The sequence below is a fragment of the Lytechinus pictus genome, chromosome 14 (assembly GCF_037042905.1).
Source record: "Lytechinus pictus isolate F3 Inbred chromosome 14, Lp3.0, whole genome shotgun sequence".
In the NCBI taxonomy this organism is placed as follows: Eukaryota; Metazoa; Echinodermata; class Echinoidea; order Temnopleuroida; family Toxopneustidae; genus Lytechinus; species Lytechinus pictus.
In genome coordinates this window covers 12,841,422-12,858,159 of record NC_087258.1, presented here as the reverse complement: position 1 = coordinate 12,858,159, position 16,738 = coordinate 12,841,422, and the positions used below count along the sequence as shown (strand labels likewise).

Here is a 16,738-nt window from a genome sequence, read left to right as displayed (position 1 = left end):
ACGTTGGCTCCACTCACCATACATAGACTGAAGGGGATGGGGCCCCGTACCTACAGCCAACGTATAGTTAAGTTAGGGTGGACAAATTGAAATCCTAAAATTTTTATTTGAACGTCTTCACATTTTTATTTACAATGACATGAAAGAGAAAACAAAATCAAAGCAAACATACCAACTCCCAGTTCCAAAGGTTTCCAAAAAGTGAAGATATTAAGTGTCAAACTATGGCCTTTGTGAGACCAGAAAGGGACAGAGATAACCGATTCAGCCCCCTAACTTCCCCGAAGCTAGTTGTCACGTAAAATGGTCGATGAATAGCTAGTTTCGAACGACCTCCTTAAATTAATATTCAATTTTAAATTTGCCGCTGCAGCCCGGCTCGTAGTCTGTGGTAGCTTGTGCACGAGACGTTATTTACGAAAAATGCATTCTAAAAAGTAAAACTCTCCCCATTATGATAAATAGAAATTTACGATTTACTTTAAAAATAAACGATGATTCATATTTCATACCTATAAAATGATGATCATTTGACATATCCGACTTCTAGATCATGTTTTTGGTGGAAGTTATTTCCATCTTTTCTTCTCCGTCAGAACTCCGAACGTAGCCACGGACATGCCACGGCCAGCGCACCCGGTACTGATGCACTGCATATACGGTACTAGACGACCGGCCTTAGCCACAGTCATGACATGCCGTTGCCAATTTTAGGATATTATTTTTAGTAATTATAAATATTTTTTTCCCCCTTTTTTAAACGTAACAGCCATTAAAAATAAATGAATCTAGTTTACTTTTATTTTTTACATAATATTTATAATACTGATTAGCCTCATTACACCTCATTTTTATTTCATCAGCAACATGTCCTGAAACTTGCTTCCAATTCCCACTGTACAATTTTTTTTAGTACTCACCTAGTAAAACTTAAAAACTTGGCACGTGCCGATAACTTCTTCCAATCCAGGTCCTTGGCCATTGAGTAAATGTATTATCACGTCGAAATTTTGAAAAAAAATGAAAAAATGAACTTCTTGAAACGAATCATGCAAATAATTAATGTTATGTATTCTGGAAAATGTACTGATCAAACTAATATAATAAATAGAACTTGTGATGAGTGCTCCTTTTACCGGAAAATTATAAAAAACTGAACAAATTTGCGCTCTTCTATCTTAGTTGCGGAGATCCATGATGAGAAATGCCAGACGAGTTGGGTCTTGTTTTCATCGTTAAAGTTTGAAAGTTCATTTATTAATGGGGGTGACTTGAACACATCGGTAAAAGTATCAGTAGAAACAAACATAATTTACCTCTTTGGACTGTGAATTGACAAAAGGGAGGGAATGAGAACACATGCGAGCCCACACGTACACCCTACCGTCGGTAAATGGGGATTACAGTAAAATGTCAGAAATTGTTGAATAAATCCCCAGAAACGACGGTTATTCCTGTCTAGGCCAGATGAGACTCAAAGTAAACCTGAAAGGGCCAGGGTGAAGTGGATACTTAGACAAAAATGTGCGCGAAGCGCAAAGACCCTTGCGGTCGGGGTCCTAGATGCTCTATAATCTGGCCCTTATTTTGGGAGCTTTTAATTTTTTATTCCAACAAATTTATAACAGTTTCATACAGAACGCAGGCAAAATTAAAAAAGATTTCAAAATACAGCGAGAGTCAATATTAATGATAACAAAATTGCAGCACTTTGTTAGAAGGAATCTAGATTTTACCACTTGTTCACTGCAACCATCCTGCCTGTGGGGAATCTACAGGTAGGACTATGGCATGCCAATGCTGTACAGAGCACACACTTTAAAAAATCATTAAAATATCACTTTTGTAACCATAATTACTAATTTCCATACAGTTGCAATTTATTTTTCATTTGTAACTTGGGAATAATTTTTGTATTCACTAGAGCGCTCAAAAACTTGAATTTTGGGCATATTTTTGTGTACGCCCTCTGTTGGTGGAAAGTAATATTTTTAATAAAAAATTAATTCAAAGAATCAAATTTACTTAAGGGCCAAGTTGTATGACGAGTAGGTGTAATGGAAACTGTCAGTGTAAAAATATCAAGCATTTGTCCCATAGAAAAAGAGAAAATAAGCCAAACATTGCCACCCTTATTTTGCCACACATGGAGATATAACTGAGAACAAGGTTATATCATAACCTTGTTCATTGAATGAGTGGATTTTACCTAGTATACATAACTGGTATTGGGGAGACAGATTATGTCTTGAAGTAGACAGGAATAACCGTCGTTTCTGGGGATTTATTCAACAATTTCTGACATTTTACTGTAATCCCCATTTACCGACAGTAGGGTGTACGTGTGGGCTCGCATGTGTTCTCATTCCCTCCCTTTTGTCAATTCACAGTCCAAAGTTTGATGTAATTTTACACATCGAATTTACAATCTAAGGATGTATAAACAACAAACTTTTAATTGATGATATTCCAACATTCAAATACTTTAAACGATATAGATGAAAAAGGCATGAAAAATATACTTTACCGATGTTTAATTGGGTTGAACACGATAAAAATGGTCAAAATGGCAGCCAAACTATAAAATATTTACAAACGAACGTCAACAATCACGAATGTGATATCGATATTGCTTTCGATATTATACGATCTGCTCCATATGCGAACGAAACCGAAGATAAACGATACTAGTTATACTAGTACGAGTACTAGTTATAATCGCGATATATCGATTCGAGACATTAAGTTAATAACGACAATGACGTCATTCAAGATGGCAACTTGCAAGAAAAACCGTCAGGTCAGGTGAAAATGTCTTAGATGACAGATTTCTCAATCATCCAGAGGATTTTTTTCAATAACTCCGGCCCAAGGTATGCAATTACTTAATTTATATATATTTCCCTGATAATGGAAACCATGAAACTTTCAATTTTGCTTAAAAAACAGTTTTAAATCGCGATCTATAAAACGCTAGTTCACTATACGTTGGCTGTAGGTACGGGGCCCCATCCCCTTCAGTCTATGTATGGTGAGTGGAGCCAACGTAGTTCAGCGGAACAACCAAAATACAGAGACTGAAGCTTTTGGTCTAGTCTTGAAGTATCAATATTTTTGCAGTCAAAGTAGAATGAATAATAGAGTATGTCTGTTGTAGACTCTAACAAGGATGTCAGTCTTTTAATCACTTTCAATATGGGAAAAGTGACAGTCTGTCAGCAACAAGTTGCTTGAACCTTGGCACAAAAGGTGTAATTACCAGACGAAGGCACTGGTGCAAATGTTCACTGGTCAAGCAGGGGCCGCGGAAGCGGGGGGGGGGGGGGGGGGCTTCAGCCCCCCACTTTTTTCCAAAACCATTTATATAAACGTAAAAATGACCATACGATTGTGATTTTTTGCATGGCCAGCGCCCCCCCCCCCCCACTTTGAAAACCGTTCCGCGGCCCCTGTCAAGGTACTTCGGTATGAGTTAGTTCTTTAAAATGTTCATTGTGGAAAATGCACTTTCACACCTGTATGTAGATCCAAATATGGTGAGAACAGCGCTGGTCATCTAATAAGTAGATCGAACAGACAGAAAAGACTCCACTAAACTTTGTTTAAATGTCAAATTAATTTGACTGCCATTACTTTTATTACGGTTAGGTCTACATGGATACACAATGTAATCATATTGAGCTTTGTTTCCTATTGTGACTTTAGTGATTAAAAAAAACCCAGCAGAGTCTCGCGGGCCGGATAGAGAAGCTCTGCGGGCCGGATCCGGCCCGCGGGCCGTAGTTTGAGAACCCCTGGCCTATAGGTTCCACACTACACTTCACTACTAGTAGTACCGGTATGGTGAGACTACCACATATCGACCACCTCTTTTGAAACCGACCACCTTGCGCGCGTTCAAATTATTGCGTATTACAAACGATACGCGCGGGAGAGTAGGCGCAGTGTCCATAGAAACAGTAAGAATCGATTTTACGAGAAAAAAAGAAGCAACAACAAGTAAAAATTTAGTAGAATTAATCAAAATTGTATTGACCAAACCCAAACCCCGCTGAAAAACCAAGAAATCTGATAGGAAACGGCTTTAGAACAAATACCCGTCGTCAATCGTCGAATCATGTGCCGGAGCTCGCACTGGAAGTAGTGAGACGATCATTTAGCATGTTGACATCATTCATAGAAATGATTTGGAAGAGTAAAAATATTTCGCCACCGCGACAAGAATCGGCCGTAAACTTAGTGTACCGCGGGTGGTCGGTTTCAAAAGACGGGTGCAAATGAGCAAATGTAAAATCGTCGTATTCGTTTTTCGTCGATATATACGCGGATTGAATCGGAGTCGCCGAGCGAAACATGGGAATCTGATCTGCTCAATTTTCTGCACAAATGAGACGAAAACTGGGTAAAATTGATGAATATTTTCGCAGATACGATGCTTAGATTAGAAGATAAGGTGGTCGATAAGGGGTACTTCCAACCATACTACTACTAGTATGATGGGGGGACCTAAAGCTACGCACTTTGTTTTCAAACAATAAAAACTATCCCAATTTTAATATTTCAACAAATATCTTTCTCTAATCTGTGGCAAACATTCTAAAGATCATTAACCAAGAAGAAAATATCGCAAAACTCACTAATACGAAAATCCCGCCATGTTTTCCGAACACCAGGCTCTTGATTTCGCCACCCGATGTAGAAGGGGTCCTAAAGCTACGCACTCGATTTATCATGCAAAAAAAATAGTATTTCCTGTGCCTCAATTTCTAAAATATATTCATATTATTATAGGAAAAAATGAAATTTAAGCGAATATAACTCCAAAATTCCAAACAGTTGTTGGTTTCTCTGCATTTAGAGATTTACTGCAGCCTCTGTAGAAAAAATTGAATAGGAATCGTTCGTCACTCTGCAGTCACAGTTCCACACACAGAGAGCGCATTTGCCATAAAAACTGTATGCGCGATGAGTGGTGCGTAGCTTTAGGACCCGCGCAGCTTTAGGACCCGCGCAGCTTTAGGACCCCCTGCCATACTACTACTACCGTACTATCGCTACCCTCCGCTCGCGCTCCACCTATCCGAACCCTCGGCCTCGGGGGACAGATACTCGCTCTCAAAAAAACAAAGAGAAATTGTGGCACTTTATGGTAACAAAGGCAATATTTCAAGACCTAAAGTATTTTTAACTTACTCTAGGGCCTACACAGTTACTAAAATTACCATCATCATCGGACACAGACTCACTCCTTGAACTTGAGTCCTTGCCCTTTCTTGAAAATGTCTCGTGTAAAAGTAAAAATGACCCCCCCAAAAATGAAAATCCTAGTTAAATATCAATAAATTTGGTGTCATTTCAAAGCTCTTCTTAAAAAGACCTTTCAAATGATACCAAAAACTCTAATTTTCATTCAGGAATTACAAAGTTATTTCAGTTTAAACTTTAAGTCACGCATATTCATCCAAATTTGTGGCCATGGCATTGGCATTGTCTTAATGTTATTGTTAAGTCAATGGAATACGTAACCGATTGTTGCATGTTGTGACCATTTTGAACCCAACCCAAGTCTTCAACAGGCTCTAAGTCTAACTTCTTTGTTATTTTAGCCCTTTGGCTTTGAAGTAATCAATGGAAAGGTGAAAGAAAACTCAATTGATGTGTAATCATGGTAATCATGTCACTTTGTCTTTGTAATTTTTTTTCTTAATTATGTGTACAATAATTTCTTCTTTGAAGCAAATTACGCAAAATAACAATTACTTGCATTTTTTTTTTTGCCAAATGAAAATGAAGGTGATCATGATACTGATCGATAATTCATATAATTTAGTTGGCATTAAAACAGCATCATGTGGTAGATAACTTTCTTAATAAATTTGTTTAAAGTATTGTTTTTTAATCTCTAATACAAGGCTCCACATTAACTTTTTTTGGTGGTGGCCCGTTCGGGCCACCAAAACCTTCAAATAATTTTTTTTGGTGGCCCGATATTAAAGTTTGGTGGCCCGAAAAATATAAAGAAAAACATTGAAAATTAATAAATGGGTATAAATGGTTTTTTAACCACTGTCAAAAAAATGAAAGAAAATAATAAAACGGCAAAAGAAAAGTGTGAGAAAATTCCTTCCCTGGCTATATTTGCCAAAAATATTAATGTTGGAAAAATTCACATTTCATATTAATAAAATGCCTTCCCTAAGTATTTACTTATTCTCAAGAGTTGTTTAAGAAGTCATTTATAAACAAGAAAGAAAGTAACTGTCTGTTTATTTTTGGCTCGAAAAGACCGGAAAAGGCACAGCTTCGAAAGAAACCAAGTAACAACATACATACAAATGCACACGTGGGACTGTGATGTACTTTATGTGCATTATTTTCATTTGGAAATCGGTCTTTTTGAGTCAAAAGAGAGGTCATGATTCCTCTTTTAAATGCTTGAAAATAATCAGGATACACCAGATTTTGGCAAAAAGGTCTGTAGAAGGGCTTTTCATTGGTGTAAAATGTGACTTTGACTTGGATTTTCACAGTTCTGTGGAAGATTTCTTAGCTGCAACATTTCGTATTGCAGCTCCCTGAGTCTGAATAGGCTGCTGACTCACAGCTGCTTGAAGCATGCAAAGCTCACGCCAGCCGGCAGGCGCGGCCGGCTGGATAAAAGCTACTTAATGCTATAGCAGTAGGCCAATTTTGTGTGTGTGTTTGTGTGTAGATCAACAAAAAGGGCGCATGACGAACTGGCTTGCAATTTGAACTGTAGAAAGTTGATGAATGCGTGCAAAATGGGGAGAAAAATTGGGCTATTCTGAAAATTATTGGTTGCCCGATTCGGGCCACCAAAACTTAATATTTTTTCAATAATGGTTGCCCAAGGTGAATTTCTGGTGGCCCCGGGCCACCGGGCCACCGCTAATGTCGAGCCTTGTCTAATATATTTCTTTGTTTTTCTAATATAAATTACAAGCTTTTTTTCAACTTTAGTACCAGTGTTGTATACATGATCTAATTACATGTATGTAATAGTACATGATGTAATCTCCCAGAATGAAGTAGAGAGCAGAGACCAGAGTCAGCAAGTGTGCAGATCTGTGTGTAGAAGAGAGAAAAAAAAGAGAGAAATAGTCTAAATTACTAAATAATCATTCAAAGTATGAATTATTTTTGTCTCGCCTGCATAGCAGAGCGAGACTATAGGCGCCGCTTTTCCAACGGCGACGACGGCGACGGCGGCGTCAACATCAAATCTTAACCTAAGGTTAAGTTTTTGAAATGACATCATAACTTAGAAAGTATATGGACCTAGTTCATGAAACTTGGACATAAGGTTAATCAAGTATTACTGAACATCCTGCCTGAGTTTCAGGTCACATGACCAAGGTCAAAGGTCATTTAGGGTCAATGAACTTAGACCATGTTGGGAAAATTATTTTCAAAATCTTAACCGAAGGTTAAGTTTTTGAAATGACATCATAACTTAGAAAGTATATGGACCTAGTTCATGAAACTTGGGCATAAGGTTAATCAAGTATTAGTGAACATCCTGCCTGAGTTTCAGGTCACATGACCAAGGTCAAAGGTCATTTAGGGTCAATGAACTTTGGCCAAGTTGGGGGTATTTGTTGAATTACCATCATAACTTTGAAAATTTATGGATTTAGTTCATGAAACTTGGACATTAGGTTAATCAAGTACCACTGAATATCCTGTGTGAGTTTCAGGTCACATGACCTTGGTCAATGGTCATTTAAGGTCAATGAACTTTGGCCGTTTTGGGCGTATATGTTAAATTACCATCCTAACTCTGAAAGTTTATGGATCTAGTTCATAAAACTTGGGATATAAGAGTAATCAAGCATCACTGAACATCCCCTGTGAGTTTCAGGTCACAAAACCAAGTCAAAGGTCAGTTAAGGTCAATAAACTTAGGCCATGTTGGGGTAATTGTTGAAGTGCCATCATAACTTTGAAAGTTTATGGATAGAGTGAATGAAATGTGGACATGGGTGTAGTTGACAAGTCTTAAGTCACCGTTCAAATGTCATCTATGGTCAATGAACGTGGTATTATATCATTATATGAATGGTGTTTTTGTGAATGATTATTTTATAGTAGTTTTCAAAGTTAGCACTGCTGCTATGTTAAATTGCGTAATGCAGGCGAGACTGCCAGAGGCGTTCCACTTGTTATGTATTAAAGTCAAGAAACTAATAATACTGTCTGCGACAGCCACAATTTTTTTATTTGAACAAAATGGTTTATAAATACTACTGAGTACGGTAGTACCAGACTTTTTAGTTTGAATTTAAACTGTTTATATACTATAGAGTAGACTGTCTAAGCTAATCATCATTTCATTCTTAACCGCAGCCTGGGGCAAAAATCATCATGGGACTCAATTAACTCCGACTAATTAAGAAAAAAGGTTAACAATTTTGAACATAAATCAAGAAATATCTCAATCTATAAAAACTTGATGGAATTCGGAAACCTGATAATCATTAAATAAAACTTTACAAGAGATCTACTTATTGAGCTTCGTTTATATTAAGACCAAAATAGTAATAGGTATGTGCCGCGGGCGAGACAAAAAGGGGGCCTTGGAGCGGGCTCCTTGTAAAAACGAGGGTCCTCAAAACGGGCTTCGGAACTACAAATGTTTGTGAAAACGGGGGTCCTTGGAACGGGTCGCCTGCGTGTGAGTGTGTATGCATCCCTATGGAACGGGTATACGTGCATGCAGCTAGCCCGGCGGCACGGAGGCTGGGTGCGCTAGCGCAGAGGCGATGGTCGAACAGCGCTTTGCGGCCGCTTTTCACCAAAATTGCGGCTCATTGTAGCAGATCAATGCGGCCGGAACGGCGTAACGGAAAATATGCAAAGCTTTGGAGCGGATTTCTTCTTTTTTCTCGATAAGAAGAAAAATTAGAAAATGCTATGCTTTGGAGATGCTTTCTTTTTTTTTTCTCAATAAGACAAAAATGCTATGCCTTGGAACGGAAATTTGAGTGTAAAAATGGGGGTCCCCTCTGCGGCACATACCCACTATGCATTATATACTGAGTGCCCCCCCCCCCCCCCCCCGGGGGTCCACCGTCCAGTCACATAAATAATGCGAGCCATCTGTCATCATTACAGAAGTTTCAACGTATGGGACCAAAGGCAAAATTCTACCAACCCGCGACGAACGTAATTTTTGCATTATTTCGCGCCATCGTAAAGTGAACGAGAAGGTTACTTCCGGGTAAAACGTAAATTTCTTGATTTTTAGGGTATCACTTTCTCTAAAATAAAAATATAACGTGAGTTTGCGTCAAATTGGTTCTGACATATTTTGAACAGTGACTTTTCTTTCTAAAAAACTCTGATCGAAACAATTTGGTTATGTAGCAGTCAGGAACCAAAAGTGAAATTCCGACTACAAAATCGCAGTTAAAATATTACTAAAATAAGCATCAAATAAAGAGGTAAAAATGGTAGGTTGAAAATGTCGAAATATGGAAAATTATATATCAAAATGTAGATGAAGGTCTTGAGAATAACTTACCACAATTTGTTTCGACGTAAACTGAAGTTAGCGACCAGTACAGAGCTATAACTTCAGCCACTCCAATTCACTGGGAAAATCAAGCCAAATTGATCGCACGTTTTCCTTGGAGACCGCTAAAGGGCTGCTGAATAAATCTTCGTGAAAATGCTCATTATCGCGCGAGCTGCGGTCTGACTGGCATTTGATTACAATTTCTTCAGGAGGGATGAGCAGCTGAGTGTTACATATGTATGTAGTATTGTATGCAATTCATTACAAGTATCAAAGATACATAAAAATTAAGCTTTAATATATTTATTACTTTTTAATGCATTTCTTTGATTTGTATACATATTATGAATGCCCTGTTTGAGCTCTTTTTTAAAGAAAAATAAATAAATTCAGATTCTAGTGTGAAATCACTGCACATAAATGTAGACATACTTCCATACTATTATGAAACAAAACAACAAAACTTCACAATCCAAACTTACCAATCTTCCCATTAATAAACTTGAAAGGCACCAAATTATTAGTTGAAGACAAAAAAGGAAAAGAGTGGTCTATATCTTTCAAAACCAAACAAAAAACAACCAGAAAAAAACAGATATCAAAGCTCTAAATAAATAACAACAAATTCAGACATCAAAGCTCTAAACAAAAGTGACACAAAAGATTGTATAAATCCCATCCCCATTTTCCAGTAATAAACACAACCCCCACCTGCACCCCTCATGAAAAAAAAAGAAAAGGAAAAAATAAAAAATAAAATAGAAAAAAAGATTAATAAATAGAGGACCTAGACCAATGTGGAAATGAAATATTCTTTCCTCTGAGTTTTCATGTATTTTCTTACAAGAGTGAAAACAACAACAACATAATTTTTGCATTTTAATTAAAAAGTCAACATTTATGATATTCCCCTTTCAAAAGCAAATCCAGTCACCAAATAATGACACATGATTGAAAAGTTTCCATATATATTTTTTTCTACAAAAGAAAAAATATAAACACCATAGATTTTGCATTTTAATTTAAAAAAGTTAACATCGATATTCCACTTTCAAAAGCAAATCCAGTTTCCAAATGATGAAACATGATTGAACAATCAACCACCTTGACTCTTGAGTCACATAACCTTGGGAGGAACATTTTGTGACAAAATGTATGTATTAAACTCAATATCAGAATAATAATCTACGGTATAATGATAGAAATTTTCAGAAAAAGGCACAATATTATCAAGTTACAAACAATTCAAGATCCAGTTCAATCCAGCATGATAAAACATAATAAAAACAGAATTATTTAAAAAAAAAAGGCTTGGACTTGGTCTGGACTTGTTGGTCTTGCTGGGAAGATATGGTCAGTCCATCATTTAAAGGAGAATTTCACCCTGACAATAAGTTTATTGTAAAAAAAACAAAAAACAAAAAACAGAAGAAAAAAAATATAAAAAATATTGGTATTACTGTGAATAGCATGATGCTCAGTAGGGAAGTTTTCTTGCATATTTTGAAGGATGCAGTACTTGTTTCATTTTGCATTATTATTTTCTTTTTATTTGCTTTACAGGAAAGTGAGACCGGATTGTTTGTGTGTATGAATACATTTCTTGGTTTTGGGAAGGACTATGTTCGGAGGCACTATGAACGCACCAACAACCCTGTGTATCTGCACCTCAAGACCATCAAAAAGAAGGTAACTTTAAACTATTCCTCATTTGGAATTAAAACTTGATAACTTCAATGATGTGTGTCCATGCACATCAATAATGTATTTTGGAATGCTGATTCATGAGGCTCCTTCCAAGTAGACATTGTGTATTTTATAGAAGCATCTCAATTCAGCCTCCGTTTCAAACAAGCGTCTTTTCTTTCTTACCCCTTCCCCCCAATACTAGTAGTTTTTGTCTCGCCTGCATAGCAGAGCGAGACTATAGGCGCCGCTTTTCCGACGGCGACGGCGGCGTCAACATCAAATCTTAACCTAAGGTTAAGTTTTTGAAATGACATCATAACTTAGAAAGTATATGGACCTAGTTCATGTAACTTAGGCATAAGGTTAATCAAGTATTAGTGAACATCCTGCCTGAGTTTCAGGTCACATGACCAAGGTCAAAGGTCATTTAGGGTCAATGAACTTTGACCATGTTGGGAGAATTATTTTCAAAATCTTAACCGAAGGTTAAGTTTTTGAAATGACATCATAACTTAGAAAGTATATGGACCTAGTTCATGTAACTTAGGCATAAGGTTAATCAAGTATTAGTGAACATCCTGCTCGAGTTTCAGGTCACGTGACCAAGGTCAAAGGTCATTTAGGGTCAATGAACTTTGGTCAAGTTGGGGGTATTTGTTGAATTACTATCATAACTTTGAAAATTTATGGATCTAGTTCATGAAACTTGGACATAAGGTTAATCAAGTATTAGCAAACATCATGTGCGAGTTTCAGGTCACATGACCATGGTCAATGGTCATTTAAGGTCAATGAACTTTGGCCGTGTTGGGGGTATTTGTTAAATTACCATCCTAACTCTGAAAGTTTACGGATTTAGTTCGTAAAACTTGGACATAAGAGTAATCAAGTATCACTGAACATCCTGTACGAGTTTCAGGTCACATGACCATGGTCAAAGGTCATTAAAGGTCAATGAACTTTGGCCGTGTTGGGGGTATTTGTTAAATTACCATCCTAACTCTGAAAGTTTATGGATCTAGTTCATAAAACTTGGGATATAAGAGTAATCAAGTATCACTGAACATCCCCTGTGAGTTTCAGATCACAAAACCAAGGTCAAAGGTCAGTTAAGGTCAATAAACTTAGGCCATGTTGGGGTAATTGTTGAATTGCCATCATAACTTTGAAAGTTTATAGATAGAGTGAATGAAATGTGGACATGGATGTAGTTGACAAGTCTTAAGTCACCATTCAAATGTCATTTATGGTCAATGAACGTGGTATTATGTCATTATATGAATGGAGTTTTTGTGAATGATTATTTTATAGTAGTTTTCAAAGTTAGCACTGCTGCTATATTAAATCGCGTAATGCAGGCGAGACTGCCAGAGGCGTTCCACTTGTTAATAAAAATCATTAATAAAATGTGATTAAATGAAAGAATTGGTACATGTATAATGTGATTAATACACAATAAAAGGATGTCTTTATGGTGTAAGTGAATGAAGGAATGCGGGAATGAATAAATGAATATGGATAATTGATTCAAGGATGCCTAATAATTTTTTATCTTGGATGTAACAGTTAAAGTTTTCGAAGGATTTGAAATATTACACTCATTCTTAAAAATATGTTTAAGGATTGACCGATTCTGTTTTTCATTTCTTTTTCAGAAACCAAAAACAGAGGAAGAGAAAGAGAAAGAGAAGCCAACGAGACTTGCCATAGGTAAGCTATGACATTGAACTGAGATGGTATTTATAAGTATAAATGGTGTAAGTATTTTACTAAGTATTTTGGGGTTAGCAAAATGCTTCAACTCGTATTCAGATTACTTCTATTAGAAGTGATCTGAATATGAGTTTGTATTTTACTTTATCTAGCCAAATTTAAGCAAAGTACTTAGCCAAAAAGACAATTGTGTATAATACGTATTATTAACCATATCAGACATCTGAGCAGGGCAACTTTAGTACATCATTGCCTGCTTATGACTGTGATCAAATAGTTGGTCAATAAGTTTCCAATTCTTTATCCACGGACCCAAATTATTGCCCGCTCAGGAAAGTCAATGAGAAAATGCGTGGAAATGTAGCAGGCAATAAGGCAGAGCTAACATCTGGATATGCATCCTTATACGCGTCCTATTGAACCGCGCATCAACATATACCGGTACATGTACAGTAATCAAGATGAGACAACACTGGATACCGTGTCCCCAGTTCAGAGGCCAGTCTGCTCAATACGACAAAATAGATTCCCATTCTTAGAGGGTGAAATATCTCAATTTTCATGATTTTTGCTCTAGATGTCTGATTTGGATACAAATAAAAATATTGTCTGGCTTTTTTTGGGGGGAGCATGAAATATATTGCCCTTAAAAGAACCATATTGCCCTAAAAGAAGTATATTGCCCTCGTCTAAAAACTTGGGTCAATATTCTATTCCCCTCAAGGCCAGTCAATATTATATAAATATCACATACAATAGTCACATATACTTCTCCCGATGGGAGCCTAATTTTCTACAAGCTTTACTCTTTTTAGGAACCACACTTTTTAAATTCTGTATTTCTTGTTAGTATACGTACGTACATGTATGTTTATAAAAGTGGAAAGAATTTAATTTAATTTGATTCATAATATTTTCCTTCTTTCTGTCCAGGAATGCAAGGTGGTTTTGATGTAGAGGATGAAAACCAGTATGAGTATGAAGAACACAACTCAGTTGTCATCCTGCCTGACTTCACCGAGATTCCTCTTCCCAATGCCGATCTCCCCGAGAAGGTCAGCTAGCTATAGACCACTGATCTTGGGAGCGTTTCATGAAAGGACTTGTCAGACGTTTTATCCAACAAGTTCTGTTTGATTTGCAAATTACCGTAGTAACACAGTGCTTCTCGGACCAATCAAAGTTGTCAGATCTGACATCTTGTCGGACAAAAATGTTGATGAAACGCTCCCCTGTAATATTAAAAATTTTAGATTTCACATTGGTTCATCTGCACAGTATAGACATATGCCACTGTGCCCCTCCTCTCCCAGCATAGTTTAGTTCTAAGTGTGTGGACTGTAACCTATTTATGTATCTTTTTTTTTCTTTCAAGAGAACTTAGCCGGGTTACACAAAGCTTAGTGTTTGATCATAGGTCTGATTTCACTTTAGATTTACATCGATTATTATGTACAATTAAGCGTGAAAATTGATTGTATTATCATTCCAAAAGCTTTGAGTTATGAGCCCCATGGATTTTAACAGAACCTCACTTGATAGATTACCTCGTCACTGCAACATAAAAGGGATTTCCCCCAAAATCATGAAATTGTAGTTCAGGTTGCCACCTCAGCGACAGTATATTTTCATTATTAACAAGTTACGGTCTATTCCAAAGTTCCTCGTACCCAAAGGCTTTATGAGGACATCTGGTTCCTATTAGAAATGGGCTGGAAATAAAACAATTGACCATATGACTAGTCAGCATGGACATGAGTTGGTTAAAAAGTTAGGTTAAACATCCTGCTTTAGACGGATTTTATCTTATTTATCTCCCATTGCGTCCTGTTCTCATTTCCCTAATATCTTTTCATTGCCTAAAAACTTTGATAATAGCAATTCCTTCTTGAGAGTCACAAGGTTATGAGTTGTATTTTATTAGCACTCCTGTCTATTTTATTGAGGGGGGGGGGTTAAATTCATCCAGTATAGCATTGCATCAGCTTATTTATTCATTATATAACCTATTAGATGTTACATCTACCCTAATATCATGTTAATTCAAATTAAAGTAGAGGAAAATGACAAGAAAAACAATGGAATAAATGTAATCATAATGAGGGATGAAAAGTAACAAAGTTATGAAGTTTTGCAATATTACATAGCAAATGGCAAACCGGCTTTTCACAAATATGGTTGTTGTGTACTACGTATTTTGTGTATGTTTATAACAAATATTTAAGAATTTAAATTGTTTGCATTCTAGATAGAGTCAGATCAATACATATAGTAATATATAAGTGATGATAATTGTTACTTATTATTAATAATAATAATAAACATTAATTTTTATAGCGCAGCTTTTATATGGATATATTTAGCTGCGCTTGTTCAGAGCTCTTTTTACTTATGTCTACACAGGAAATTTTCTTAACTAAAGAGATATGTTTTTAATTTTGATTTGAAGAGAGCCAAGGATGGAGAGCTCCTTATATCAATTGATGATTATTGTCATTTTGTGTTTTAGGTCCAGCTATCTGTTGCTGGTATTCTGTCTGCTACATCTGCTTCTAAAGTGGAACAAATTCAAGCTTGGGATGGAGAAGCAAAGATCGTCTCCAAGTAAGTAGAATCAAGAGTAAATAGCCAACCTCAAACATACTTCTGATGCTGATAGATGCATTTATTTTGCATCACTGATTCAGGAATCTACTCACAGTTATTGTTATTCTGTATGAATTTTGGAAGGTTTCTAGCCTTTTTGTTTAATATCTTTTGGTATCACAATAGGTATATCCAATCTGGAAATTTTGGACAAAAGGTAAATGGGTCCAGTTGCTTACCTAATTATTAATCAACAAAAGAGGACAAGACATTGGGGGATAAAATGTATTGGGTAATTAGACTAAATGGCAAATTGGAAGTGTTGCCTTCACTGAAAATGAAATTATAATCTTAAGGGCATTCCTCCTTATCATTGATGATTATGGCTTTAGCTGTGCAAATGTTACATTTTATTTTCATGAATGTTTTGTTGAATATTTAATTGAATATTTTCTTTCTAGACATGTTGCTAATCCAAAGAAACTGGATAGTGTTGTGATATTGGTTGGCAGCATATGTGTGATCGTAAAGGCAACTATGGATGAATCTGTTCGATGGCTAAAGTCTTACTTATTTGGTTCTAGACACGCTGCTAATCTCAAGCAACTGGACAACGGTGTAAAAGTTCCCCCTAAAGGTTGGCAATGTATCATGTGTGATCTTAAAGACAACCTTTGGATGAATCTAACCGATGGCTCCATTCTCTGCGGAAGGCGCTACTTTGACGGAACGGGAGGCAATAACCATGCTCTTGAATACTACCAGCAGACCAAGTATCCCTTAGCTGTCAAACTAGGCACCATAACTCCAAATGGAGCAGGTAGGTCTGTTTAACAGCGGAGGGTCTCATGAAGTATCTTGTCAACGATATTCAGTGACAAATGTGCTGAGCCAATCGGATGCAAGGATTTCAGTAGCTTATAACATAGGTGAAAACCTCTAGTTGGTTCATGGGCCAGACGGAGTATTCCTCAGCTGTTTAACTAGGTACCATCACTCCAAGTGGAGTAGACGGTGTGTGCGCTCTACAAACCTACACTAATTATTGTTTTTGTTGTTGTTTGTAATCTGTATTTGTCCTGTGAAGCAGTGAGTGTTTAATCTGCATGCAACTTTACTATTATTCACATCTATAAAAAAAAACATCTACATGTAGAATGTAATTAATCAATACACGAGAATATATGTCTAAATTCTTTTGTATCATACTGA

The 16,738-nt window shown here is 36.6% G+C and overlaps 1 protein-coding gene across 4 annotated transcripts in view; it reads left to right on the top strand.

The window, feature by feature from the left end:
* Positions 1–11,083: 11,083 nt before the first annotated feature.
* Positions 11,084–16,738, top strand: part of LOC129276614 (ubiquitin carboxyl-terminal hydrolase 5-like) — a 32,421-nt gene continuing 26,766 nt past the window's right edge. For 2 of the 4 annotated variants that reach the window (XR_010295679.1, XM_054913001.2), the window contains exons 1-5: positions 11,084–11,227; positions 12,883–12,937; positions 13,874–13,995; positions 15,450–15,544; positions 16,111–16,346. Coding sequence is in view for 2 of the 4 variants with exons in the window: in XM_054913001.2 (XP_054768976.2) it covers positions 11,129–11,227; positions 12,883–12,937; positions 13,874–13,995; positions 15,450–15,544; positions 16,111–16,346 (607 nt within the window). In the remaining 2 variants the exon portion in view is untranslated. Of the gene's footprint in view, positions 11,228–12,882; positions 12,938–13,873; positions 13,996–15,449; positions 15,545–15,987; positions 16,347–16,738 lie in introns of all 4 variants that reach the window. The other 2 variants (XR_010295678.1, XM_064109397.1) reach the window with 1 other exon arrangement.